The sequence below is a fragment of the Mustela lutreola genome, chromosome 6 (genome assembly GCF_030435805.1).
Source record: "Mustela lutreola isolate mMusLut2 chromosome 6, mMusLut2.pri, whole genome shotgun sequence".
Taxonomy (NCBI): Eukaryota; Metazoa; Chordata; class Mammalia; order Carnivora; family Mustelidae; genus Mustela; species Mustela lutreola.
Window position 1 is genome coordinate 20742137 of NC_081295.1, and position 26729 is coordinate 20768865.

A 26729-nucleotide genomic window follows, 5' to 3' on the forward strand; every position below is an offset into this window, starting at 1 on the left:
GAGAGATCAGACTCATAAGATAGTCACTGAAGCAAGACTGTTCTTTAAAACAATACGCTCTCTGACCGGTAGCAGAAAGGTAGGCAGATAAGCAAGGGATCATAGAATACAGAAGAAAAAGCTGTCCCAGGAGTAAAGATGGCCACTATCAGTGATGAGGGAAAAGGTAGAGGGAAGTAGCCAGAGGCGAAATCATTTCTCTGCCATGGGTTTTGAAGGCCTTGGGAAATAGAGCTCATTTCTACAAATACATGGGCTACAGCAAATTGTCTTCACTTTGGGAGAAGCATGGTAGTAGTTGGATATGGTTTCTGTGTACCTCATAAAAGCACACTGTGGTCTTCTCTACCAAAGAATTCGTGAGCGTAGCATTGTGATATAATACTCTATGTATTACTTAGAATATGACATCATTTCAAAGCAAAAGAAAAACCATGTAGTAGTAGTTTCCTAAATCACAAGCCAGCCCCACAATCAGACCAGTCCTGTGACATTCAGTGTGGTCCTAGATTCAAGTTCTAGAAGCCAGAACTTTAAGGGGCTTTGAACATCAGCCTTTTGATGGGAAAAATAAAATCAGACGAGCTCGCTTAAGGCACCAGAGCCAAGACTAGACCCCACAGCGGCTCGACTGAAGTCCATTCTTGTTTGCCGCCTTCCCCACCTCCTTTGCGAACTTCCTAGCGCTCCTCCCCCGGCCCCATACCCCGGACCATGTTCTCTGCCTGCCGAGTCACCGCGTGTTCTTTCTGCAGGTGCAAAGTTCCCCATTAAGTGGACAGCCCCCGAAGCAGCCCTGTATGGGAGGTTCACAATCAAGTCTGACGTGTGGTCTTTTGGAATCTTACTCACAGAGCTGGTCACCAAAGGAAGAGTGCCATACCCAGGTAAGAGCGGGACCTAGCCGAGGCGGGCCTCGGATTGGAGGCTCTCTTCCCACTTTGCCTTCCAAGCCCCCCCCTCAACTTTCTGCCCAACGTGAGTTTGAGGAACTTGGACAGGGATTTAGCCAGGGAAAAGCAGAACCGGGAGCCCCTTGGGCATCACGGAGACAAGCAGCTGCTGCGTGTGGTGTGGCGTGCCGGGAATCGTGCAAACAGCAGCTAGCACGAGTGCTGCAGCCCACCCCAGTTCGTGGAGCCTGTGCTCTCTGGGTAGGGGCGCGCAGCTGTGGCTCCAGGAGGAACAGGGTTTCTGGCACGGCTTTACCCAAAGAGAATTTGTAGACCCTTGCAGGGAAGAGAAGGAGAAGAGCCCCCACTGCTTTTTGATTACACTGTAGCACTGACCCATGGAGTGAACCTGGCAGGAAAATGCCAGGACCTGCCCTCCCTGCAGGCCCCAGCCGCAGATGGCCAGACAGAGCAGAGGCACTTGCAAAACGCGGTTTCAGGGCCACGCACTGCCCATCTGAGCAGTCGAAATATGCCCTACGAAAGCAAGTGTAAAGTAAAGAAATCGGAGAGGCTTAGGCTCTGGAAATTTTCTGGACTGTCAGATTCATGCTTCTCAAAGAAGCCACAGATTTAGATGATCCCCCTTAAATTCATTAATTTCAACAGATGCTGATGCAAAGGACACTCGTGCCATTTCACCTCCACGCTTTAGTGGTTATATTATAGCACATGGGCGATCTGCTTTCTGAAATGTTAAGGACATATTTTTCAGTTACTGTTGAGTGAAGAAAGAACGTAGCTCCTCCTCATTCCCTGCCTAAGAAAGGAGCTTAGAAAAAAAAAAAAAGATAGTGGAGATTAATGAGGAACTGATGTCTCTTGCAAATCCTGGGTTTGTAATTCTATCTTTGCAGTCAGAGGAGACCGGGAGGGCAGATTAATGTGTAATCCCTTTGTTCGTTTTTTATGATTATTTCTGGTCATCTTTGGAGAATGCAGAGAGGGAGAGAGGATCTTTTTTCAGGTTGGCGTGGCCTTGAGACTCCTAGGAAAGCCAGCTTGGCACCGAGACAAAATGAACAAAATTCCCTGTCCCTGAAGCGCCAGCACGGGGCGCTTGGCGACGTGGGTGGAAGCCAGTTTTATTGATGGGCTGGCGGCGGCTGGTCCCCACATGCACGGGTGGGCAGACGCGCGGGAGGCAGCCAGCCAGCAGGGCAGGAAGGGCTGCCCCCGAGGGGCCTGGAGAGCAACGTGGGCATTTTTGGGTGGCTTCTTGGCGGGGGAGAAATAAATGCAGGTCTGGGGGTTTTGAAGACATGAAGGCACTTTTTTTGGGGGGGGGGGCCCTGAATTTTGAACAAATTTCTCCCTGGATCCTCCAGGTTTACAGTCAGCCGTTGTGTGGAATGCCACGGAGGGGAAAAGGTTAATGTTGTTTTGCGTTTCTGCAAAGGCTTTCCTTTCAGTGACACAAAGCCACTTTTTGTTCATCAGGGTTGCATACAGAAACCAAGACAAAGGGGCAGGGACCGGGACCCCAGAGAAGGCAGGCAGGTGTGTGCTTCTGAAGGAGAGGCTTTGCCCAAGTTTGGATTTAGCATAAGGAAAATGGCCTTGTTTTGTGACTCAAACTAAGATTCACTTAGCTCAGTGTCTGTGAGTGTGAACTGTGCCGGGCATTTTGTTCTACCTGGAAAGTAAGTACAAATAAGACATTCGCACTTTGAGGAAACAGATTAAAAGCTTCCTGGAGCCCTGGAGCGAGGCACTGTTTTGGTTGCTGGGGATATAGAACAATGAGCAAATAAATTTAGTTCCTGCACTCGTGGGATTTACAGTCACATAGATAAAATATGTACCATGTCCAGGAAGAAATCAGTGTTTTCTGATACTTATTATCAGAGGGAATCATCCTCATGGGATGAATTACTTGAATTTACCCCCTGTGGACCTCAAATCTTCATTCTGATAATGGGGTCAGGGACACGTGATTTGGGTGTCTGCAGAGGGGCCTTTCCCTCAAGAGTCCTGTGAGGGGCAAAGGAGTCTGCGGTGAGAACTGAGTCCACTGGATTGCGCAGAGTTACATACTCAGAGCTGCTGCTGACGTGCTGGGGGGCTGGGAGAGCCGCCCTGCTTCTGTGAGGTAGCAGGGCCGGTTGTGTCTGGGAGGCTTCATGGAAAGGGCAAGCAGAGTTTCTTCCGCAAGTCAAGGAAGAGGGAAGAAGGTCCTGGATACAGATTGGCGTATAGGAAGGTGCCAAGGCCTAGGAGGGCAGAGCTCATTCAAGGAGCTACAGGAGAAGGAATTTGAGGGTGGGGGCGTGAAGCCTGGATGTGCAGCAGGAAAGGCTGGCCAGAGCCCATCATCATCATCATGGGGGCCTCATACACTGCCACAGGGAGGCTCTGGGGCCAGGAGGGTCCGCAGTAGAGGGCAGGGGTTGGGAGGTGGGCTGTGTCAGTGGGCAGGAGACATGAGCTGTGTCTTAGCCCCAAACAGCCAGCAGCCACAGAAAATTGTTCCCAGGCCTGTTCCTAGCCATGGGGGCTTCTTGTTTTTGTTTTTTAACATAGTTATAATCCTATTTAATTGGACTTCTGGATCTTAGAGCAAACTCTTCTTGAGGGAGAGGCTTTTACAGAAGAATTCCAATTACAGGACTATTACCTTAATGAAGGATAACTATTCCTAAGGCACAGCGTCATTAAGCTTCAACCAGACGTCACTGTGAAAGGAAGGACCTTCCCCTCCGCATTCTCACTGCTGGTGTGGCCCAGTCAGTGTGTGCCCAGGGATTGCTTCTCTGCCATGCCAAATCCCTGTGCCTGTTGGGGGTACCCTGGGACGGACTCTCAGTCCCTGCCCATCATGCCTTCCATCCTGACATCTCCATGCAAAAATTTCTCCGTGGGCTAGTCTATTTTTAAGTAATTCGTTCTTCAAGAACAGTAGGTGGCGGTATTTTTCTGAATTCTTTCATACCTGAGCATGACCTTCCGTGCATGACCTTCCGTTACCTTCACACAGAGGAAAGGGCCTTTGGCTGGTAGATGAGGTTGGAGGTCAAGGGAAGGGAGTGACTTACCCACGGATTCGTAAAGCTTTCCCGGCATTTCTGCCCAGCATGACAGCAGTTCTAGAAGTAAGAATCAGAGAAGGAGCCTAGAGTGGAGCATGTGATGTGTGACCACATGAGAGGAGACAATGGCACATGGGCCGGCTGGTTAGTTAGCGAGTTCTGTAAAAGGAATGGACTAAAAGGAAGGGAAGAAGGACAATCTCAAATGGAATGACAGCCCTAGAGCCAAAGAAAAAAGTACTGAAATGTGACACTGAGATTAACAGAGGTGGCAGAAAGGAGTTGCACGCACTCCACCCGCCCAGACAAAGGTTGCTTCCAAGACGTGTCACAGAGATGCACACAGTTCCAGAGGACAGCTCTGCTCTACGGATTCCCCAGGAGCAGCCGCACTCGAACACATTCTAGGCCTTGTTTTCCCGTGAGCTGAGGTGCAGATCCATCCTCTGTGTCGAGATGAGACTGGATTTTGTACTGAGGGACTGCCGAAGGTGAGAAAGGACAACACTTCCATGAAAGGAGTTTTCCGGGATTCAGGCGTGCACTCAGAGTTAGGCACTTTCAAACCCTCCCTCTTTTCCTCTTTACCTCCACTGCCCTGTGTCAGGCCATCCGCTCTGCAGTGACCTCTTCTAGGGACTTCCTGCCTCGGTTTCTCCTGCCCCCTTACCCATTCTTTCCCTGTCACCACCAGGGATGTTATCCCAGAAAACAGAGACCCAGCTATCTTGCTCTCCTGGTTAAAAACGTCTGTGGCTTCCCTTCTCCTTCCAGATAAACTCCAGAAGCCTTAAGTTTGCATGGCCCTTAATAACTTTTTCCCTGGGGGGGGTGGGGGCGGGACGCTGTGAGTCATTCCACAAATATTTATTGAGCACCTGCCGTGTGCGCTGAACCAGCAGACAAAAACTTGCGCCCTCATAAGCGTTTACTCTTCTTGTAAAAGACAGACAATAAACAAAGATAATAAGCAAACTCTATTCTGTATTGGCTGGTGGTAACCGGCAGGGAGAAGAGTAATACTGGGAAGGGGACGGAAAGTGGCAAGGGAGGACCTCACTGGGAGGGTGACCTCGAGGAAGGCCGGCCCTGAAAACAGCAGGGAGGCCAGTGTGGGTGGAGCAGAGGGAACAGGAGGTCTGCGAGGCCCTGGGGAGATCAGCGAGGGCCTTCCTAGGGCATTGTGAGGACTTTAGTTTTCGTTGTTAATGAGAGAATCACTGAGGGGCTTAAGTGGGAGAGCGACATGACCTGACATGGTTTCTCTCTTGTCACCCCCAGACCTCACACTGAGCTGTCCCTCTGGTGTGAGTTGCTCTTCTCCGCTTCACCGTCCGCCTCAGAATCCTGCAAAGCCCAACCCACACATCACCTCCTCAGTGTAGCTTGCTTCATGTCCATACCAAACGACTTGCCCTGTCTGCCTGCTCCCACGACACAACGGTGCATCGCTATTAAAGCCCCCGTCCCTGTGTCTGGAATTCGCAGCAGCTCTGAGGGCACAGGAGCTCCTTTCGATATTCCCAGTGTCCAGCACTATCTGCCCCATAGTAGACTTTCAAGAAGTGGAAGCTCAGGATAGGGAAAAAAAAAAAAAAGAGAGAGATGATGCCTATGAGGTTTTAAAACAAGATTTTTTTAGTTTGACCGATAACCCGCAAAGCCTTTTAACTCTATTCCATCATCTCCACACATAAATATAGCACGGATCGTCCCAGCCACAAGAGAGCCTCTGTCCTCAGAGTTGTTCTGGGAAATTGACACTGTGGTTGGTTGAAACACCGCGTTCCAGTACGTTTCTAGGCAGACTGTCCTGACCATTCCGTGCCCTGGCTCGCAGCTGAAAACCTGCTTTGTGAATGTGGCAGGATCTAGCGAGCAGGAGCCTTCTCTTAAGCACATCACATTTATCCATGCATTTGAAGCACTTTCAAATCTTTTAGTAAGTGACAGCTGCCTGGCTTTCGGGACTATATCCCATCACCTGCCAGTGACTGGAAGAGACAAGGGAAATTAGTGAAGCTAGAAGCCCCCTTCCTTAGGGAATTAGAAGTCCCACCCTTCTCCTCCCTCCGCCCCTCTCAGACGCCCTACAGCCCTGAATCGCAGACATAGATTCCTCCGTGTTCAGCAGCCCATTTCCATCACCTGCACTCAGTCCTCCTGCTCTGCTCAGTGTGCCGACAGATCAGATTTTTCCAGGGGTAGGGAAAGATTAGACTCTCCGGCCAGGAAAATGCGAAGCAGAATGGAACCTCCACCCTCAGCCAAGGGTGCTTTGTCCCCTGCCCTCCCTGCCCCTGTCCCTAGCCCCCAGGGCTTCTCCTTTCCGCTCCTGAGTTCCCCCAGAGCAGGAAGCCTGCCTGGAGTACCCAGGGGTCACGCTGCCACCTTTCCCTACAAGGTTTCTCTTGGCCAGTGTGGCTGGTGAGAGGGGGAAGCAGGGGAGGAGAAGACCCGTGGAGAGGGCAGCCAGAGAGGAACTTTTCACCATACTGAGTCCCGTGTTCTGCTGCCATTCGTTCTCAGCTCAGTGTTTCCACGGCCTTCCCGGTGGACACCCGCATGCTCTTCCTCGCTTCTCTTTTTCTGAGACAAAGGAGTTCTTCATAATACTGCATGACCAGCTTCAAATGATCTTTCTGTATGATGGCCCCTGAGTCGCAGTCATTTCTGTACTTATTCATACGGTGGGCATAATAAAAACAGCTGCCCCGAGGTTAGCTGGTCAAAGAAGGCCAGAGAAAGAGAACTGGACATTAGTGGGTCTTCTCAGAGTCACTCCTTTATTTTCGCCTGCACTCTTTGATCAGTATCTGTCCGCCCTAAATTTGTACTTTGATCCTTGATCAGACCTAATGTGCCACCTCCTGATTGTCGCCTTGTAAGCCCACTAGAGCATGTGATAGTCTGCAGCACAGGGTCGCACTGAGCAAGTGCCGTCAGCCCAGCCCTCCTTCCCCGGGTGTTAGCCCGGCGCTGCCCAACAGACAGACACAGACGGAGCTTTTCACAGGGTTTATGCAGAGAAGAAGGGGGAGCCCCTGACGAAAGCCTGATGCACAATAGAGCTTAATTTCCTTTGCACGGAAAGCTCCGTTTGCAAAAGTAATCTCAGTGTCTGATAACCTCCCATCATTCCCATTGTGAAAGTGCTCGGTTTTCCCATGGCGCAGAAATCCACGTTCTTGCAACCCGTGGTCACATCCAGATGCAGACTTGATCCGCTACCAGTGAAAATGCCTGATGGCATAGAGCTGGCCCCGCCGGGATCCCTATTAGGAAGTGGCACACATGGGAAGCCTTAAGGCCAAACCCGCCTCTTTCACAGAAAACTGGTTTTGTTTGTTTTGTTTTTTAAACAGCTGAAACACAGTGACCATGGAGGCATTTTGTCGACAAATGAAGAAACTGAGGCCAGGGAGGTTGAGTCATCAGTGAGAAGTGCAGAATGGCTCTGCCAGGGGAAATGACTTTCTTTCCTTCTGCAAAGAATCTGACAGAAGAGAGGAAGGGAGGCTCTGTGGACTTCGTAGGTGGCTAGAAGGACAGGAATGGGACAATCTAAAAGAAGGGGGTGGGGAGAAAACAGACACACGTGAAAACCGACATTGTGGGCAGCCACGTGTGGTGAGTGTCGGACGCTTGACCCTAATTCAGAAACCATGAGGAAACTAGCAAAATGATTTAGAAAGGATAGTGTGGCCCTAATGACAGGAAGGGAGGGCAGTCCCTTGGCTGGAGAGTCTCGGCTGCAGGGTCTTGGGCAGACCGAATGGCAGTGATGCTCTCTCTGCGATCGTGTTCAAAAATCCATGGCAACAGGAGGTCCCATGGAGGATGTAGGGAAGAGGAATTGGAAAGCAAAGCCCAGCACAGCAGGCCCCACAGGTTTTCTGTGGACTGAGGACCAGTGAGTTGCGTCCTGTGGGAGTGACCTATGGAAATGGCCCATTTTCCAGATCTAGTGAGAGGGCAGAGACCCAGGGGCTGCATGGTGGGGACAGAAAAGGACAGGGTTGGGGCGGCCACCAAACCCAGTCCTCCTCCAACATGGAGGTTGGGAACCATGGCATACACCCAACTGTGCTTTGTGACTCTGACATTCCTGGTGGCACTCCTGGTGGCAGAGAGACCCCCTCCTGCTGACAAATGGTCTCTAGTGCAGTTCCTGCTAGGAAACCTGGAGGCCCGAACTGTTGATGACAGTGTTTCCCTAAAACGTGCCCATAGGCCATGTTTTCAAGCTTCTGCCTTTTCTGTTTCTCTGCCAGCATTACCCCCTATGAAAAGAGAAAAAAGGAAAAACGTTCCCAAGTGCCCTCTCCTCCTCCCTGTCTGCTTCCTTGATAGGAAGTGTGGTAACGAGATTCCTGTCTGGCAGCCCCGTGTCCCTCCAGACTCTCCTCTGAGCACCCCGCACTCAGGCTCACGTGTAGCGCCTCCTTGGTCCCCGGCCTTCACCTCCCACGTACTAGCTAAAGCCAGCGTCTCGGGGAGAGTGGCTAAAAGAGGGGAACAAGTTATTTTGGTAACAAAAATATGAACCCATCTAAAAAGAAAAATGAAATAAGCTCATCTTTATGGGAATGTATAGAGTAAAGCCCGTTTTTGCTAAAAAAAAAAAAAAAAAAAAATCTTGGAATTTCTCAAATTTGGATTTATCAAAATTCTTATAGTTGAGAATACTATTTCTTTAAATAAGAACACAATCCACTTAATCTGGCTGTTGTTTATAGAGTTAAAACCAACCTAAGTGAGCCTCGCTCAGAGGGCATCTCCTGACCACACAGCGTGGGGAAGGTGCCGTCCAGGCTTGGCCGTGCGGGCTCTGGCTTAGGACGGCAGGGAGACAGCTGACCCCATTCACACCGTCAATGTCAGCCGATCGTGCATTGTCTCTTTTCCCACTTTTCTGGCCAAGCTGTGATTGGTATGTTTCGGTTTGGCCCAGGGTGGGGAACTGGTTACATATGGTCCCCATGCCTTGAGGAAGTCTGGAGAGAGAAGGCATGAGACGAGAAGGCAGAGGAGAAGCAGGCGGAAAGTCAGGCAGGAAAGGAGGCGGAGGGAGACAGTAGTGGGCCTGTGCTGATGGAGTGGGCCTGCTGGGGCCTGCGTGGGTCCCCTGGCTACCTCCGCCCAGGAAGCATGCTGTCTCGGGGGATGCTACACGATAGGGTCAAGTTGCTCTATCTGCTGGGTCTGGGACTTGGGCAGGGCACTGGAAAAACAGGCCTGACCCAAGTGGCCAATTAAACTTTCCATTGGCAGAGATTGAACTAAGAGTTGAAAAAAAATACATGAAATCTTTCCATTTGAGTAGTTTGTTTTTTAATGAAATGAAACATTTACTGACATAAGCTCCACAGAGCAATAGGAGAACGCTTAATTAAACTCCATGGTGCCATTTTGGATAGTCTCAATGCCAGAATAAAGCATTAGAAGGCGTTTGGGGCCCAGAGGGGTAGAGTGGAAGGGAGGTGAAACCCCTTCCAGAAGAGCCTTCCAAGATTCAGACCTTCTGCCCTACTTTCCTCCCAGTTCCTACAGGCTCCTGGCAGGGGCGGGACAAGTGGCATTTCTGCAGGTTCGGGTAGCATGGCTTCCGAGATACGAAACCAAGGCCTGTAGTCAAACACAAAGCGAAGGCTTTAGAGAGTGCCATTCCTCATACGTGAGGACACTGGCTGCCTAAACTTTCTGGGTGAGCTGGAATGTGGTCGCTGCCATCACTCAGGCCAGAGCCTCCCAGCCAAAACTCTTGGGCCCGGATGTACCCGAGTATCAGACTTTTTTCTTTTTCTTTTTCTTTTTTTTTTTTTAATTTTTATTTTTTAAAGATTTTTTTTATTTGTCAGAGAGAGAGAGCACGTGCGAGAGTGAGCACAGGCAGACAGAGAGGCAGGCAGAGACAGAGAGAGAAGCAGGCTCTCTGCCGAGCAAGGAGTCCGATGTGGGACTCCATCCGAGGACACTGGGATCATGACCTGAGCCCAAGGCAGCCGCTTAACCAACTGAGCCACCCAGGCGTCCTGAGAATCAGACTTTTTTAAAAGAACATCCATACTGGGGCGCCTGGGTTTCTCAGCGGGTTGGTCCTCTGCCTTCGGCTCAGGTCATGGTCTCGGGGTCCTGGGATTGAGCCCCGTGTCGGGCTCTCTGCTCAGCGGGGAGCCTGCTTCCCCCCCACCCCCCCGCCTACTTGTGATCTCTCTCTCTCTGTTAAATAAATAAATAAAATCTTTAAAAAAAAAAAAAGAACATCCATACTGTGCATAGAGCAGGTAACATCCTCGAGTCTGAGACCACACTCCATATTCAAATAAGACATTATCACTTCTATAGCAGTATGTATGAATACATAAAAACAGTAAACAGCCTTGGGTTATATGACCAAATGAGGTCAGTTCAGACCTGTACTGCTGCCAGGTGAGTTACCAGAACTTCGCGTTTCCAGAGCCTGTTGGGTTTCGGGATGGTGGATAAGGAAACGCTGGTCCTTGTCCCTCACCCAGTTTGTCCAGAGCAGCACAGGACATTCTGCTAGCAGCAGCGTGTTCTTCCTCTTGTTCCCAGCCCCCCGCCCCCTCCGAGTTTTCAAAATGAGTCTTCAGCAGCTGGAGGAGGATTTCAGCTAATTAGCCTCAGAGCTGACCCAACACCCAACTGCAGAGGGCACCTGTGAAGTCAGGCAAAGCGTGGAGGCAGGGGGGCCATGCCGGTTCCCTAAAGCCCTCTCGCTAAACTAAGGGTCACTCCCAAAACGTGAGCAAGTTTCTGTTGGAATAATCACATCGAAGGCCAACTTCAACACAGCGGGAATAATGATACATGGATTTTATCACAAGAAGTTACAGTAGCAGAGAATAAAAAAGCATCCCAAAAAGGCTCATATACACATGTGACTGACAGCCTTGGAGCCAGGATAAACCCAGTTCCAAAAGTAACAAGAAAACAAAGAGAATCGCAACAGACCCCAAAAGTCAGGACGGGGTTGTGCTCTGGGCCCAGCTCCTCCAGAGTTGAAGGGAGCTGCTACGTGCAGACACTGTGGTCTTCTGCTGATATCCCTGAGAGCTAGGGGAAGACATCTATCTAGGTTTCTGTATGGCTTGAATCCAGGTTCTTGATTTTGTTAACAAGCCAGGCCAGAAGTTGGGGAGGATTCTGGATTACAAGCTTGGGGCTAAGGAACAGCCAAAACATACAAGTGCTTGGCGGGCAGTGGCAGAAGGCAACAGGGCAGGAAAAGGAAGAAGTAGAGAAGAGTGTCTGGCAGTGATTGGGAGAGGGGTCGGGACATTCACCTCACCCCACCTATGGTATTTCCTGCCCTGTCAGGAAGGCCAGCACGCAGGGAGGCCGCCTTCTCCCCCAGAGGTCTCCGGTTTGTGTGGGGCAGCCTGAGGTTTCATCATGAGGCAGCTCCCCCGGAGGGTCACAGAGGTCTCAAATGATAAATGGCCTGTCCAGGGTCATCAGTAAACACGGGCCCTGGAGGCGCCCTGTCTCCCCATCAAAGTCACCAAATCCCAGGGCACCTCGGGGTCACTGGGCTCGACGGTGCCCAGCCATGGGGACACAATAGCAGCTCTCAGCTGGTGGGGTAGAAGCTGGCCCTGGTAGAAGCCAAACAAATTTATGAAGTTCAAAGATGAAGTTCATAGATGCTATAAACACGGGATAGTGTATTTTTCATTCCACGGATTTCTTTTCTTTTTATTTATTTACTTACTTTTGGTCTGACTCATTCATAGTTTCTGATTGGTTTAATTGAATTGTAATTTACATGCAACAGAATTCAACCATTTTAAGAACACTGCGTTTTGACAAGCAGAAAGGCCCACCACCACAGGCAGGATACAGAACAGGAGCTGGCAGATTACCTTGTGTGGGCCAAATCCAGCTCCCACCTGTTTTTGTTTTGTATATTTTTTAAGAGCTATTCAAAATAATACTATGCGACAGAGATCAGAGGCAGCCCACAAAGCCTCCAGTATTTGCTATCTGACCTTTTACAGCAGAGACTGCTGACCCCTGACCCTTGGCAGCCACTCTCCTCCCCTCGCCCTTGGCAGCGACTCATCTGCTTTCTGTCACTGTAGCTTTGCTTTTTCTAGAACTTCACATAAATGAAATCATACAGTCCGTTGCCTTTTGTGTCTGGCTCCTTTCGGGGACGACGCTTTTGAGATTCCGCATGCAGCTTTTCCGCATGCAGCCCCTGCTCCTTTCTGAGCCGGGACTGGGGGGCGGCGTCCCCCCCCACGCCCCCCCCCCCCCCGCAACCCTCCCCACCCCCTCACGGCGCGCAGGCTCGGAGCGGAGGAGAGGGGCGCGGCGGGGCGGCGCACTCACGGCCTTGTCTTGCAGGCATGAACAACCGGGAGGTGCTGGAGCAGGTGGAGCGCGGCTACCGGATGCCCTGCCCGCAGGACTGCCCCATCTCTCTCCACGAGCTCATGATCCACTGCTGGAAAAAGGACCCGGAAGAGCGGCCCACCTTCGAGTACTTGCAGGGCTTCCTGGAAGACTACTTCACCGCCACAGAGCCCCAGTACCAGCCCGGTGAAAACCTGTGAGGCCGGGGTCCGCAGAGAGAGGCCTTCTAGGCGAGGCTTCCGCCCCCTCCCCATTAGCTTTCAGTTCCGTAGCCAGCTGCGCGAGCAGTGCGAGCCCGAGCCGTCCCGGATCAGATTGCATGTGACTCTGAAGCTGACGAACTTCCATGGCCCTCATTAATGACACTTGTCCCCAAATCCGAACCTCCTCTGTGAAGCATACGAGACAGAACCTTGTTATTTCTCAGACTTTTGGAAAATGCATTGTATCGATGTGATGTAAAAGGCCAAACCTCTGTTCAATGTAAATAGTTACTCCAGTGCCAACGACCCTAGTGCTTTCCTTTTTTTAAAATGCAAATCCTATGTGATTTTAACTGTCTTCACCTGATTCAACTAAAAAAAAAAGTATTATTTTCCAAAAGTGGCCTCTTTGTCTAAAACAATAAAATTTTTTTTCATGTTTTAACAAAAACCAATCAGGACAGGTGTTTGGTTTTTTTTTTTCTTTTTTATAATATGAATATATATCATATATATGTCCCTGTACATACACCATGTGGGTGCTAACGTGGAGACCATGGCCCACCTAGGCCATAAAGCCTCGGGACCCAGAGTGAGGATTTTACTGCCAAATCAGCATAAAAGCACTGGTATCATTCTGCAAACCAGTCGCCTCCTTTTTGGCTTTTGCAAAGCATGATCCTTTTTCTTTTTTCTTTCTTTTTTTTTTCTTAATTTGGATTGCACTTTTTTGGTTCATGATTATACCTGTAGATGGCTGTTCCTTTGACTCTTTCCAAGCAGCCCCAGAGCTGAATTCACAAGTTCTGTTTCCAGTATTTGCTTTGTCTTAACTGCGATCTGTTCTCGAAGCCTAAAAGCATATTGAAGCAAGCAAATGGCCAATAACTACCAGGGGAACTGGAAGATGGATACCACACATACTTCTTGTATAAAAATATGAATGCTGAAATGTTTCAAACTTTTTTTATTTAATAAACCTTGTAACCACATTTAAATGGTCTAAAACCCATAGCATTAGAATCATGGCGACCTGCTAAACTTTCTCATGCAACTAAAATTTCTGAGGGTGGGGGTTGGACATTTCCCATTGTAAAATAAGTGTTTTAAACGTTCTGTACTGCTAATGAAATGACTTTCTCTATGTCCAAGAAGTCTCCAGTGGAATAACTATGCACTACTTTACATTTCATGGGGATGCACCAAAAAAAGAAAAAAAGAAAAAAAAATTACATTTTTAGTTGCTGTTTGTACCAACCTTGAATTACATGTTTAACAACAACAAAACAAAAAGCCTATTTCTATTAAGTTTTTAATACTGGGTAGCGACTCTGAAATCTTAATTCCTTTTTTGTTATGATTTATTTGTGAGTTTACATTTTTAAATTGTTTAACTTTCTTAATTTAGTAATTAAAAAGAGAGCATTTTACATTTGAATTTTTTTTTGCTCATTTGTTTAAAACATGGAAGGTACTCTAGTAATGACATATCTGTTCCACACCAGGTGATAAGGAGTTCTGTGGTCCATTTAACCATTGTACAGTGACTTGCAAGTGACAGAAACATTCAGAACACTGGGAGTGGGTTCTTCCCCCTAGAAAGGCTGGGCCATTGTTGAGCTATTTCAGAAGATTATTAAAGCAAGCTTAAGCATACTTTCACGTTTCAATCTATCAGACATCATCTCTAACTGGTATGTTCTGTATTCCACCTGTAGGAGAAAGACAATTACAAGAAGAATCTTTATTGCCCTAGAGCCAGTGTATGTATTTCCCGTGGTCCTCTACCTCAGTCAGGGTGTCACTAGGCAGGGAAACAACCACGTGTGGTAGGAGGGGCAGTGGGTAGACTGCACTATCTGTCCAGGTGTCTGGCTGTGTACTCATTCAGCTGTGGGACGCTCAGCAGCCATCTGGCACCTCTGTTTTGGGTCCCGTCTGTAGAGATGAGGGGGTTGGATAAGATTTGCCATAGGTTCCTACAGATCTAAGATCCTGTAATTTGGAGATCATTGCTGTCATGTGGAGTTATACAAGCAGGAGAGTTTCATTGCCAAATAACCTTTATATTTAGAAAGGGTTTCCAACATTTTTTAAAAATGGTTGAAACAAAGGGATTTTCTGGTTAACCAAGTCTTTCTGGTATTGTTTTTGGTATTAATGCAATTGCTAAATTGATTTTAAAAAAAAAATCAAACATCTTCAACAATTACTATCACATTAGCGGGCAATTTACTAACATGTTCTAGATATTTTTAAAGATAACTTTGTTTTTCATCTTCACATTTCACTAGGTTGGATAATTTGCAAATATTCTCCAGAGGATTGTTATTTATGTTTCTGACTGGGTCATACCAAAAAAAAAAAAATTTACAACCTGCTTTAAATAGAGATTCTTTAAGACAAAATTTGGTTTCTTCAAACCAAAGTGTAGCCTTTAACACATCAGTTGAATTTGTTGTGGATTCTCTCCCTATGAAGCAGAACCAAGGACTTGGGTTAACACGAGAGCAATCTGACAAAATGCTCTTAAACACGGTGGGGCTGTAGGATGAGAGAGTAGCTACAGATACAGAGACATCAGAGGCGTTTTCAGGGTTTTTCTTCCAGAAGCTACTGTGCTGCCCAGAGATATTCCTGAGGTAGACCAGTGGAGGCAAATAAAACTGTCTGCGGGGGTTCCCAACACCTCCAAGAAGCCTCCCTTCCCTCACACCCCCCCCCCCGCCCCCCAGGCTGTAGAAGTGTGGAGTGAGGAAACTGAATTCACTGACTAGAAAGATGTCTGGCTAAGAAAGAAAAACACGGGCATACCTCAGAGATAGTTGCAAGTTCCAACCCAAACCACCTCAATAAAGCAAGTCAAATGGAGGCTTTGGTTTCCCAGTGTATAGAAGAGTGATGTTTACACGATACGGTAGTTTACTAAGTGTGTGAGAAAGAGCATGTCTTAAAAAAATTATAATAAAATACATGAACTTAATTTTAAAATATTACTAAGAAACGCTGATTCGCATCCGAGCTCTCAGTGAGCTGTAGTAACTGATCACAGCGCATCAACAAATCGAATAACGAGAAAGGATGAAATATCGCGAGAATTAGACGGAGCCCCGCGGAGGGAGCCCGGGCGGTTGGACACCTGGCGCTGAGAGACTCGCGGGACGCAGCGACGCCGCAAGCCTTCCACGTGTGAGAAACACGGCATGGGCGACGCACCGTGCAAGGAAGTATGGCTGGGACCTTAGCCGCAGCAGGTGTTGGTGAGATTTTTTTTGTCTTTTGGAGCCTGCTCGTAAGTCCTCTCTCTGCTGCTTAGGAGAACGGGCTTCCGGCATTGCTGCACTGCAGAGGGGGGACTTCTTAATACACTCCTCCTTTTTATTTTCTCAAAATCGAATAATAGAGCGACTGGAGAAGACCACTTGACAAAGCTCAGACGCTGAAAGTGTGGCAGCACGACGGACATTCACCCACGCTCACGGCAGCTCACCATCTCCCAGGCGCTTTGTCCGTGGCGCCCTGGTGGGCTGGGAGGACCCGCGAGCCAGGAGGGGCTGCGGGGCCTCCCGTGGGTTCGGGCCCCCGGGTGTCGACCGAGCTAATGATGCGTGTGTTTGGCTCTGACTCGGTCGTGGCGAAGAAAGGTGTATGGGGAGCCACGCAGCTCCCCCAGAAAAGTGAAGGGTATTCATAAACCCTCAAATGCAGCCACAGTACTGAAGATTTTCTGACAGGTGCCAGAGGGTGTTTACCCGCCTGGAGAAAGGAATCCTCCTGTGGCTAAATCGTGGCACCAGAGGATTTTTCTAGTAGCGTTGGAGCTGCAGAATTTTTATCTGAAATTTCCTCCGGGACCTGAAGAATGTATACTGCACTAATTGGAATGGTTCTTTCACGAGTCTTGAAAGAAGGTGAGGTTTTCGGCGGTATGCCGAGGGGAACTCCAAGGGAGCCTACCTCCGGAGGGATGTCATCTGTCCCTGTGTCAGTGCTCAGGACAAGAGAGCCTTGCTTGTCAGAAGAGGCATTTCCTAACAAGTTATATTTGGATAAAATGGTGTTTGGTCCATTTGTTCCTGAAATGTAGTATAATAGGTTTAGATGGCTTTTGTTGGCTTTCTTATCACTAGATAGGATGCTGTGGGGATTCAGTTAGGCTGCCCAAAATATTTGCTGGAAGGAAGAAAGGGAGGGAGAGGGGGGCAAAAAGAAGGGGAAAAAAAGAAGGAAAGAAAAAAATAATCTGGAGGTAGGGAGAAAGGAGCTCGAAAATATCTTATTCTAAAAATGAGACTGGGGTACAGATTTAACGAGTACCAGTAATGTATGTTTATTTAATTCACAAAAATAGGTGACAACTACAGCAAAGAAAATAATGAAAAATTAGTATCTTTAGTATCTTTGAAATCTCAAATAGAACTTCATAAAGTATCTATACCTATTTTCCCAGAAACCTTTCATAATAAGTTCCTAAATCGTGCCTCATTCTTTTCCAACATGCAAAATATCCAGAATCCTATGGGGGTAGGGGGAGACATGCCTTTATTTTCAAAACTCTAAGGACTGAAAATAAAAATAAGCCTTTTCCCACCTTGGCAGGGACTAGTCCAAGGAGAATGTGATCAGCGACAAACGACTACTCCTCCAGCAGCCAGAACACTGTGCTCTCTTTCGGAATAACTACTACTCCTTGTAATACTGTGTTTAATAATATGACTCTTCTTTTAATGCATCTTTCCTGCCAGACTGTGAGTTCCTTGGGCACAGTAACTGCCTAACTGGTTCACCAGTCTTCTCCCCACACCAAGAGCAATGATGAGCTGCTGGTAGACATTGGATGGATGGATGGATGGTGGCTGAATGGGTCATGGCCACCCAGGGGGTATGATTGACCTGCAAATGATGCACTGACCTGGGCCAGTGCCAAGCACGCTGGGATATGCTGTGAGCTGCTCCATGCACTCGCCCTGCCCCCTTGCAAATGTGTGGTTGCCAGTCCTCAATATGTGATTTAAAGACCCAGTCTGGAGCCTGAAGGGAACCCCATTAGTGCTTCCCAAATCTTTGCCCAGAACTCACCCCAACACTAATGGGAATAAACTTGTCTGCCCTGGGACCTGGGGCCTTTCAGGTCTCATTCTAACTTCGTACTTTTATGAAAATTTGATATTCTCCCTAGGATTTATCTTCACATAAATTTATCTTCACATAAAATTATTTTCCCAGACCTTCAGGTTGTGCATTGTTAAGCAGACCACAGCTTATAGAATTCCTGGCACACTCATGCATGACCCAGGGAGAACCTGCGTCCTGCTTGAGAATCACAGCATGAAGATACTGTCCATAAAATATTACTATTAACCTAAAAAGAATGTATTTGGGAGAGGTGACATTAACCCCATTAAAATGGATTCTCTTATCTGATTCCCTTTTTTCAGGAAAGCACAGCCCTCTGACTGAGAATGGGACAGAAGACAGGAGGGTTTGATAGTGGGAAGAAGGAAACCATCCTGAGCCACCCAGAAGTCAAAGTCTGGTCGGGTTAACCTGCTGGTCCAAGATGGCAGCCATTGGGAGTAAATAGGATGGAGACATTGGATAAGGAGGAAGAAACAGAGCTGGGATGAGAGGAGTCCTCTGCCAAGGCTGTGCAAGGTAGTGGGATAACGGTAGATAGGACTGTGGATATATATAAGGACTCATTCCTTCTTCATACAGTTGTTGAGGGCTTATTATGGGCCAGCCTTTGTGCTAGCACTAGAAAGTCAAAAAGATAATGATCCCAGTCCAGTGAGGGTGGACACCCATAGAAGATTGTTATAATAAGCGCTCCACAGGGCGCCTCTGTGGCTCAGTTGGTAGAATATGTGACTCTTTTTTTTTCCCTAAAGATCTTATTATTTTTAACTAATCTCTACACCCAATGTGGGGCTAAAACGTACAACCCTGAGGTCCAGAGTCATGCACTCAACTGAGCCAGCAAGGCGCCCCTAGAGCGTGAGACTCTTGGTCTCAGTATTGTGAGTTCAAGCCCCACATTGAGGGTAGAGTTTACTTTAAAATTATATATATATATATATATATATATATATATATATATATATATAGTCTGCTAGATGATAGCAAAAGATGAAAGCTGTCTGGCCCAGAATGGGGAGTGTAGGAAAGTCTTCCTGGAGGAGGTGATGCCTGAACTCGATCCTAAAGGACACGTGGGAATAGATTATGTACTGTTTAGTGGTGTTTTCTGCATTTGGATATGTTTCCTTCTGATTCCCAACCCCCTTGAGGGACTGGCATATGTTTAAAATATAGAAGGTGCTCAGCAAATGCATCTAAATGAAGAAAACACAAACAAATCCAATCTCTCTCTCTTTCTTTCTCTGCCTCTCTCTCTCTCTCTCTCTCTCTCTCTCACACACACACACACACACGCAAAACCATATAGGTGCATCAGTTACTCTGATCACTGAGCAGCTAACAAAGAGGATGGTAGATAATACCATAAAAGGAGAGAGAGAAAGGTTTTAGGCAGGTTGTTGGTTCTAGTGTCCCAGTGGGAACGGTACAGTAGTCTGATATCTATTTACAGAGTATGAGAATAAAAAAGTGGCAGGTGAAGAGACTTGTCATAGCTCCTCCCCACTCTCTTAACAGCAATGAGCAGGGTGGAGGGGCTGGTCTCCCATTTGTGAACTCTGCCATGCTTCCCTGTCGTCCCCTTCACTAGGCCGTTTTGCCTGAATCCCCACGCAGCACGCACACTCACGAAAGAAGATACATAGGGGCAGTTGCGGGATGTCCTCTGGTTGTTTTGTTTTGGAATTTTTTCCCTCTGGTTAATTATGAAGTGCTTGCAGTGTAGTAATCAATGAGTAGCTAATTAGAAACAGGAGAGAATGAAATGGTTATTAGGCAGATAGTGTTTTTAATGAAAACCATACGTGTAATCCTGTGGGGAAGTATTACCAAATCGCAAGAGGTTTCATCTTCTTATTTATTTATTTATTTATTTATTTAGGTGGGTCTTTACAAAAGGATTAATTTAAAATCACTCACAAACTAAACCCAGGTATGCGAATCCTTTTGCTCTTAGACGCTTCCCGAGGGGCGAGCCTCAGAACACACCAGGAAACCGAGCCTCTGGAGATGGCCCATGAGCCCAAACCACCCTAACAGAGCCTGGGTCTGCCCCTTCCCAGAGAACAGCGAGGAAATGGTAAGGAAATGGCAGCAGTTGCCTCAAGAATTAGGGAATGAAAAACAATGCTTTCTGGTAAATTAACCATATTACATTGTGCACAGTAAAGTGATGGAAAAACCCTGTTAAAAAATTGAATAATAATTTGCCCACATCATTTATGGAAAATGCATAATTTTCCTACTTCAGTGGACTTCAGTTTGATTTAAAATATGAACAGCTCCCGCACTGTTCAGCAGAGCGTAATTTGTGAGGTAATTGGGAAGGGGAAAGGAATCAGACAGTAATCAGCGCAATCCTGCGTGAGTCCCATCACCTCCCTCCTTCCACCTGCAAATTCCAGGAAATATTTGTTTATATGTTCCTGAAGGTCTGGAAGGGAGAGCGTGGGGCATTAATCATTGTCAGAGCGATCACTAAACCACAGCCTCCCCACCCTTCAGAGGGGAAGAGGTGCTTCTCTCGAGTCAGTGTTTTTCTGCTCTAATTCGAGGAAGCACTTGGTTTTTAATAGTAGAGAAAATGGAAATGTAGCAAAGCTCTACTTAAAACAGCAAGCCAAGAACAAAAGCAACATGCACGCAGCCAGAGGAGACCTTGCAAGATAAACAGATAAAACAAAAAGCCGTGCTTGGCTGGGATTCTGCTTCGGAGTCAAATGCAGAATGGAGAACACTGTTCCAGCTGTAAAGATTTTGCAATCTACAGTATTTGAAATAAAAGTCCTCGTGTAATGCCCCCAGCCCCTCAGAAGCCGTGCTGCGGCCGTGAATGCTGATATTTGGGCACGACTGATGGAGGTGTTCAGAACCGCAGTGCTCAGGGTTGGTGCCCTGCACTGGGCTGTGCAGCCCCGTAGCAAGCCCTGTGCTCTCTCCCTTCTCCCCTCCCCCTCCCCTACTAGAACCCTAGAGTTTTTATTTAGACACTCCCACAGTCCGGTCATCCCTGTCTCTCCACTAAAGGCCATTCATTACTTGTTTCCTAGATGCAGCCCTTAGATCTCCACCTGTCAGAGCTGTGGCTGCTTTGGTTTTGCCTTGTTTGCCTGTCTTGCCTCCTCGATGACCCTGACGGCCCCACAGGGCTGAATCTTGAACCCCACGAAGACCAACACTTCTTAGCTCTTTGGTTAGCCAAAGGGGCCTTTCCCAGTCCTCCTCCCCACTCCTGCCTTCTCTCCCGCCAGCCCCTCCCTGCCAGTGGCCCAGATTTATTGGACACTAGTTTGATTCCTACGTCTCCTACCACTAGCTATAAGTTACCTTTTTGCAAATTAGAAAAAGCTAACCTACCTCCAGACACCGCTGCCATCTGCCAGAAAACTGTTGTTGTAAATACGCCAAGAGATCATGAGAATGGTCCCCCCCCGCCCTGCAAATTGTGTAGTACACAGCTGGTTTAGCTGTATGTGACGACCCTAGGGTTGGAAATAATCTGAGCTATCCCGGGAGCCTGTCTGAAAGTCAAAGCCCCAATAGGTCAGTCTTGCCTTTTTAGGACAGGTTGCAATTTCAAAATCTAAGTCTTTCTGTGGCAATCAGGGCAGTTTCTGGAAGAGGCGAAGAGCCCCCCAGGCAGCAGTACTGATGGGCAGATAAAGCTCCAACCACACTGGGTAGATTTTTAGGAAGCTTCAGAGATAGAAAGCTGCTAAATCTGAATGTTCAGGATGCAGGGGAGAGGCGGACTTGGCTTATGCTTAGATCAACCGTTGGTTGCAGCACTGGCTGCTTCATTTCTTGTTGGTTGCTGTCTGTTCCCCCCCGCCCCCAGAATGGCTGGATGATACCAGAGGCAGACGCCTGACCAGGAGGAACCAATTCCTTGAGTGGTCACTAGCTAGTGGAATGGTTGCCTTGGAGTCGGAACCAAGAACCAAGGGGCTGTGGTGATAGACGCTTGGCCTGCAGGTTAGGTTGGCCCCGTGGGGGAGCCACAGGAATCCGTGGTTGGACCAGCGGGGCCACCAGAGAGAGTGACTGGGAGTAGCTGCTTTCCACACTCCTTATCTGGAGGTCCAGCTGCACTTCCGGAGCACATCTCCTTGAGATCCTCAAACCCGTGCAGTGCGCCATCTTGTCATTGAGTAAATTCAGGGGCGTTTGGGCCCCCGTAGTCCAGCTCCCCTGTTTTGCCAGCCTCGTCTCTCCCTTTCCCTCTCCATCACCTCCGCCCTAGCTCCTGGCTACACTGAACTGCCTAAGATTCCCCAAGCATGCCCTGCCCTGCTCTAATCTCTTCCCCTGGCCTGGAATGTTCTTTCACCTTCTCTCCTCATCTCAGCAGTCTCTCTGTCCTTTGAGGCAAAACTCAAACCCTCCCCGCTCGTGAAGCCTCCTGTGATGCCCCAGACACAGGATCACTCTGTCCTAAGAACCGCTGCTCTTGGCTTCCCACCACTCAGTGGCTCCGACAGCACATTTCCCCCGGCTTACCCCCTTGCCTCTGCTCACTGAGCGTAGGAACTTGGCACACATCAGGCCCACGGATGTTGCTTTGAATTTAATCCGAGGGTTGGAACCCTAAAACACAATCTGAGTTTCTTCAATCAGGAGTAGGATGCCGATAGAAGACATTGTTCCTTAAAATGGAAATGCATTTAGGGAATGCTGCAGATTAAGGGGATGAAGATCAAAGGGCACATTCTTGGCCAGGAGTTCTGAGTCTTAGAGACCCAAATAAATTGTAGACATTTTATTTCCTGAATTGATTGGAACCATAACACTGGATTTGGTGCTGTAATATAAAACTTTCTGAAACTTTTAGCCTGGCGGAAAGGCTGTGGCCGCCTGACTGTAAGTGTTAGGATTGCTCTTGTCTAAAATTCGAGTGCCCCGGCCAGCAGCTGAGACTGGCTGGTAAACCTGGGAGACTGACTTAGGAGAAGCGTTCCGTGTAGATGAGGGATCTGCGGGCCCTGCTCTTGGCTGCAGTTACAGGCACACGTAGCCTCGTCCTGCCTGGGGACATGCGTCCACTCAGGTTCAAGGCCCTGCGGACCCATGTTGAGAATGGAAAGCCGCTGCTCCTGTGACAGTGCCTGACATGACGTCGGCCTTTTGCAAATGGATGAGTATTCCCCGAAGGCGATTTTCCGGGCAGCTGCAGGCCTCACAGCTCCTTGGTCTAGACCCTCAGCCTGGCTGGGCGGGCTTTGCTCTCCTGCTACCTTCCCATCCCGAGGCTTCTCCCTGCCTGACCTGCCCAGCCCAGGCTCCTCCTGACTGGGAGTAGGAAGGACTTGGGTTCTAGGTTGTGGGATGAGCCAAGACTTTGCTGCTCAGCCAGGTGGAGGGAGGGTCCCAACACCTGAAGCGAAGTCCACGCTCAGGTCCTGACCTCTGACCCTTACCGCAGGCTTTCTGCATTAAGCCCCACCTACAACCCACACTTGTCAATCTGCCCGTGAAGGTCCTCAGAGAAGCCATTAAAATGCAGGTTTCTGGGCCCCTCCCCAGACTTGCTGAATCAGGCTTTCTCAGGCAGGAGGCTGGGGAAAGTGCCCCTTTCTCCTCTCACCTGCAACCCCCCCATTTCCCCACCCCCCCACCTTCCCCATCCCCCCACCCACTCACCTCCTCCGCACTCCCCCAAACACCCCCGCCCCCCACGGCATTTCTCTCCCCGCCACGTCACAGCAGGAGCTGATTCATGACACACTTCTCCTTTTAAGTCTCCTTTTAAGTCCCACTTGTCTGAGTTCTGGTCTGGGCAGCCCTGGCAACCACGTCATGGTCTGCCCCTGCACCAAAGGCTGGTGACCAGAGCACCCCAGAGTGCAGCTGCTCTTAGAGCAACCCTCCAGGTCAGGCCAGCTGGGCTTGGCCTGACTCAACCCCTCAGAAAGCAAGTCCCTGCTGTGATAAGGCCCTGTGACCTGTGGCCAGTTCCCCAAGAGCGGTTGGATGGAGGTCTGGGGAGTAGGGGAGCCCGACTCCCAGCACACCAGGGTGAGCTGCCAGCTCACAGCGCTTCCCTGCAGGATCTGGGGCTGCAGGGTGGTGGGCCTGGCCCTCTAGCCCAGTGCTTCAAGGCGGGGCTGTCCTATTGGATGTAATGAACCTGGCCTCCACTACAGAAGCCCAGAACATCACAAACTTATAGGGCACAGAGGCCTGTTTTTTGTGCAATGGCCCTGGATTTATAGATGAAACTGATAAAACACACACACACACAAAACAAAAAACATACACATTGAAATCTCCTGTTGGCTTTATTCCTGACCCCTACCTCATCCTTTGCCCAATGAGATGTCTCCATGTGGAAAGGCCCCACTTTTGATTGATATAACTATCTCAAGAGTCTCCCCTTACCCTCCACCCCCACCCCCAGAGAATGGAACCAGATCAGTTGGAGAAGCACAGTCTCTGTCTGGGAGAGAGAACTGTGGCGGTTAAGAGGAACTTTCTCCAGAAGCTGAATGACACTAAGGCTTCCACACCCGATTTGGCTTTCTTAAAACTAAAACACCCTCAAGCAAGTTGTCTTCTACCTCCCACACCCTGGGGAAATCCTATAGTTTTTCTTCTGCCCTGGCTGTTCAAGCTCTTATCCAGGCTCGCTACTTCCTTTCCAGCTCCCTGTCGACTCAGGGAACAAACAGAGTCTGAAATTTTAGTTAAATGCAGATTGCTGTGCTCTACTGATCCTGGAGCAAGTTGGCAAGACCCAGAAATCTACATTTTTAAATACATACAATTTCTCTTTTTTTTTTTTTTTAAAGATTTTATTTATTTATTTGACACAGAGAGATCACAAGTAGGCAGAGGAGGAAGCAGGCTCCCTGCCGAGCAGAGAGCCCGATGTGGGACTCGATCCCAGGACCCTGAGATCATGACCTGAGCTGAAGGCAGCGGCTTAACCCACTGAGCCACCCAGGCGCCCTACAATTTCTCTTTTTAATGGCACAAATTCATATGTTGAAGCACTAACCCCCAGTACCTCAGAATGAGACTGACATGGGTCAAACATAATATGTCTTAGATTGTGTCTAAACCTGTAACAACAGATTATGGGCAAAATAACTTTAAAAAATTTTTTAAACAGCTTTACTGAGATGTAATCCATACACCACACAATGCACTCATTTAAAGTGTCCAACTTAATGGCTTTTTGGGTAATCACATGGTTTTATAACCATGACCACAGATGGGGTGCCTGGGTGGCTCAGTGGGTTAAAGCCTCTGCTTTTGGCTCAGGTCATGATCCCAGGGTCCTGGGATCGAGCCCGCATCGGGCTCTCTGCTCTGTGGGGAGCCTGCTTCCTCCTTCCTCTCTGCCTGCCTCTCTGCCTACTTGTGATCTTTGCCTGTCAAATAAGTAAATAAAATCTTAAAAAAAAAAAAACCATGACCACAGCCAATTTTAGAACATTTTCATTACCCCCAAAAGAAACCACACCCCTTAGCCAGCACTCCCACCATCCCTGCTCATTTCCCTAGTCTTAGGCAACTACTGGTCTACTTTCTATTTCTATAGATCAGCCTATTCTGGATATTGTATTTAAATGGAATCATACAATATGTGTTCATTTGTGACTAGCTTCTTTCACTTGGCATAATATTTTCACATGTTGTAGCATTTATTGGTACTTTTGTTTAAGTTTCTTTATTTAAGTAGGCTCTACCCCCAACATGGGGCTCAAACTGAGATCAAGAGTTGCATACTCTTCTGGCTGAGCCAGCCAGACACTCCTATTCATCCTTTTTTTATTGTCAAATAATATCCCATTGTATGAATATACCACATTTTATTTATCAGTTCATCAGTTGACAGACTTTGAGATGTTTCTACTTTTTGCCTATCGTGATAATACTGCTGTGAAAATTCATGTACAAGTTTCGGTGTACACCTGTTTTTTTAAGATTTTATTTATTTGCTTACTTATCTGAGAGAGAGAGAGCATGAGCAAGGAGAGAGGCAAAGGTAGAGGAATAAGCAGATTCCCCACTGAGCATGGAGGGAACCTGGGGCTCTACCCAGGGCTCAAGGCCGGACTCGACCCCAGGACCCTTAGATCACAACCGGAGCCAAAGTCACACTTAACCAAATGAGCCATCCAGGTGCCCCTTACAGGTATGTTCTTAATTCTCTTGGGTATATATCTAGGAGTGGAATTATTAGATCATATGGTAACTTTATCCCTATCCATTTGAAAATACTAAGTTCTACTCGAATTATTCTTACTCAAATAATAGAGAAGAGATATTCCATTTTTATGGATTAAAACATGTAATACTATTAAGAGGTCAGTTTTCTCTATATTGCTCTATCGAGTCAAGGCAATCCCAGTCAAAATCCCAGCAAGACAATTTTATGGAAATTGACAAAACTCTAAAATTTATGAGAAATGCAAAACACTTAGAACAGCTAAAACCATTCTGATAAGAATAACAAAGTTGGAGGACTTATACTACCAGAAAAGAAGACATACTATAAAACTATGAGATAGAGTATTAGTGTTTTTATTGGTATTGGGGTAAGGATAAAAAAAATAGACCAATGGAACAGAATAGAGACTCCGGAATTAGACCCATACATATATATAGTCATTTAATTTGCAACAAAGGCACAATTGTAATCTAATAGCAAAAAGATGGTCTTTTCAATATAATGGTGCCAATTCATTTGCATATCCATGTGGGAAAAAATGAACTTCTACACTTACACCATATGTAAAAATTAATTTGAAGTTTGATCATATTCCTAAATATGAAAGGTAAAATAATAGTTCTTTAGAGGAAAACATAATATCTTCATGATCTTGGAGTAGGCAGAGATTTCTTTAAAAAATTTGAACTATTTAGGGGCACCTGGGTGGCTCAGTGGGTTAAGCCTCTGTCTTCGCTCAGGTCATGATCTCAGGGTCCTAGGATCAAGTCCCATATTGGGCTCTCTGCTCGGCAGGGAGACTGCTTCCTTCTCTCTCTCTCTCTGCCTGCCTCTCTGTCTACTT

At 47.8% G+C, this 26729-nt stretch overlaps 1 protein-coding gene and 1 long non-coding RNA gene across 8 annotated transcripts in view; one reads left to right on the plus strand and one right to left on the minus strand.

Moving 5' to 3' along the window:
- The window catches only part of FYN (FYN proto-oncogene, Src family tyrosine kinase), a 209934-nt gene extending 195926 nt beyond the window's left edge, over positions 1–14008 (plus strand). For all 7 annotated transcript variants that reach the window (XM_059176823.1, XM_059176822.1, XM_059176827.1 and 4 more), the window contains 2 exons: positions 756–887; positions 12359–14008. In XM_059176823.1, coding sequence (XP_059032806.1) covers positions 756–887; positions 12359–12567 — 341 coding nt within the window. In that variant the 3' untranslated portion in view covers positions 12568–14008. The remainder of the gene's footprint in view (positions 1–755; positions 888–12358) is intronic.
- Positions 5603–8799, minus strand: LOC131833496 (uncharacterized). The gene is made up of 2 exons (XR_009354493.1): positions 6479–8799; positions 5603–5976 (listed from the first exon to the last, which is right to left on the minus strand). It is a non-coding gene; the product is annotated as an uncharacterized LOC131833496 (long non-coding RNA).
- Positions 14009–26729: the final 12721 nt, after the last annotated feature.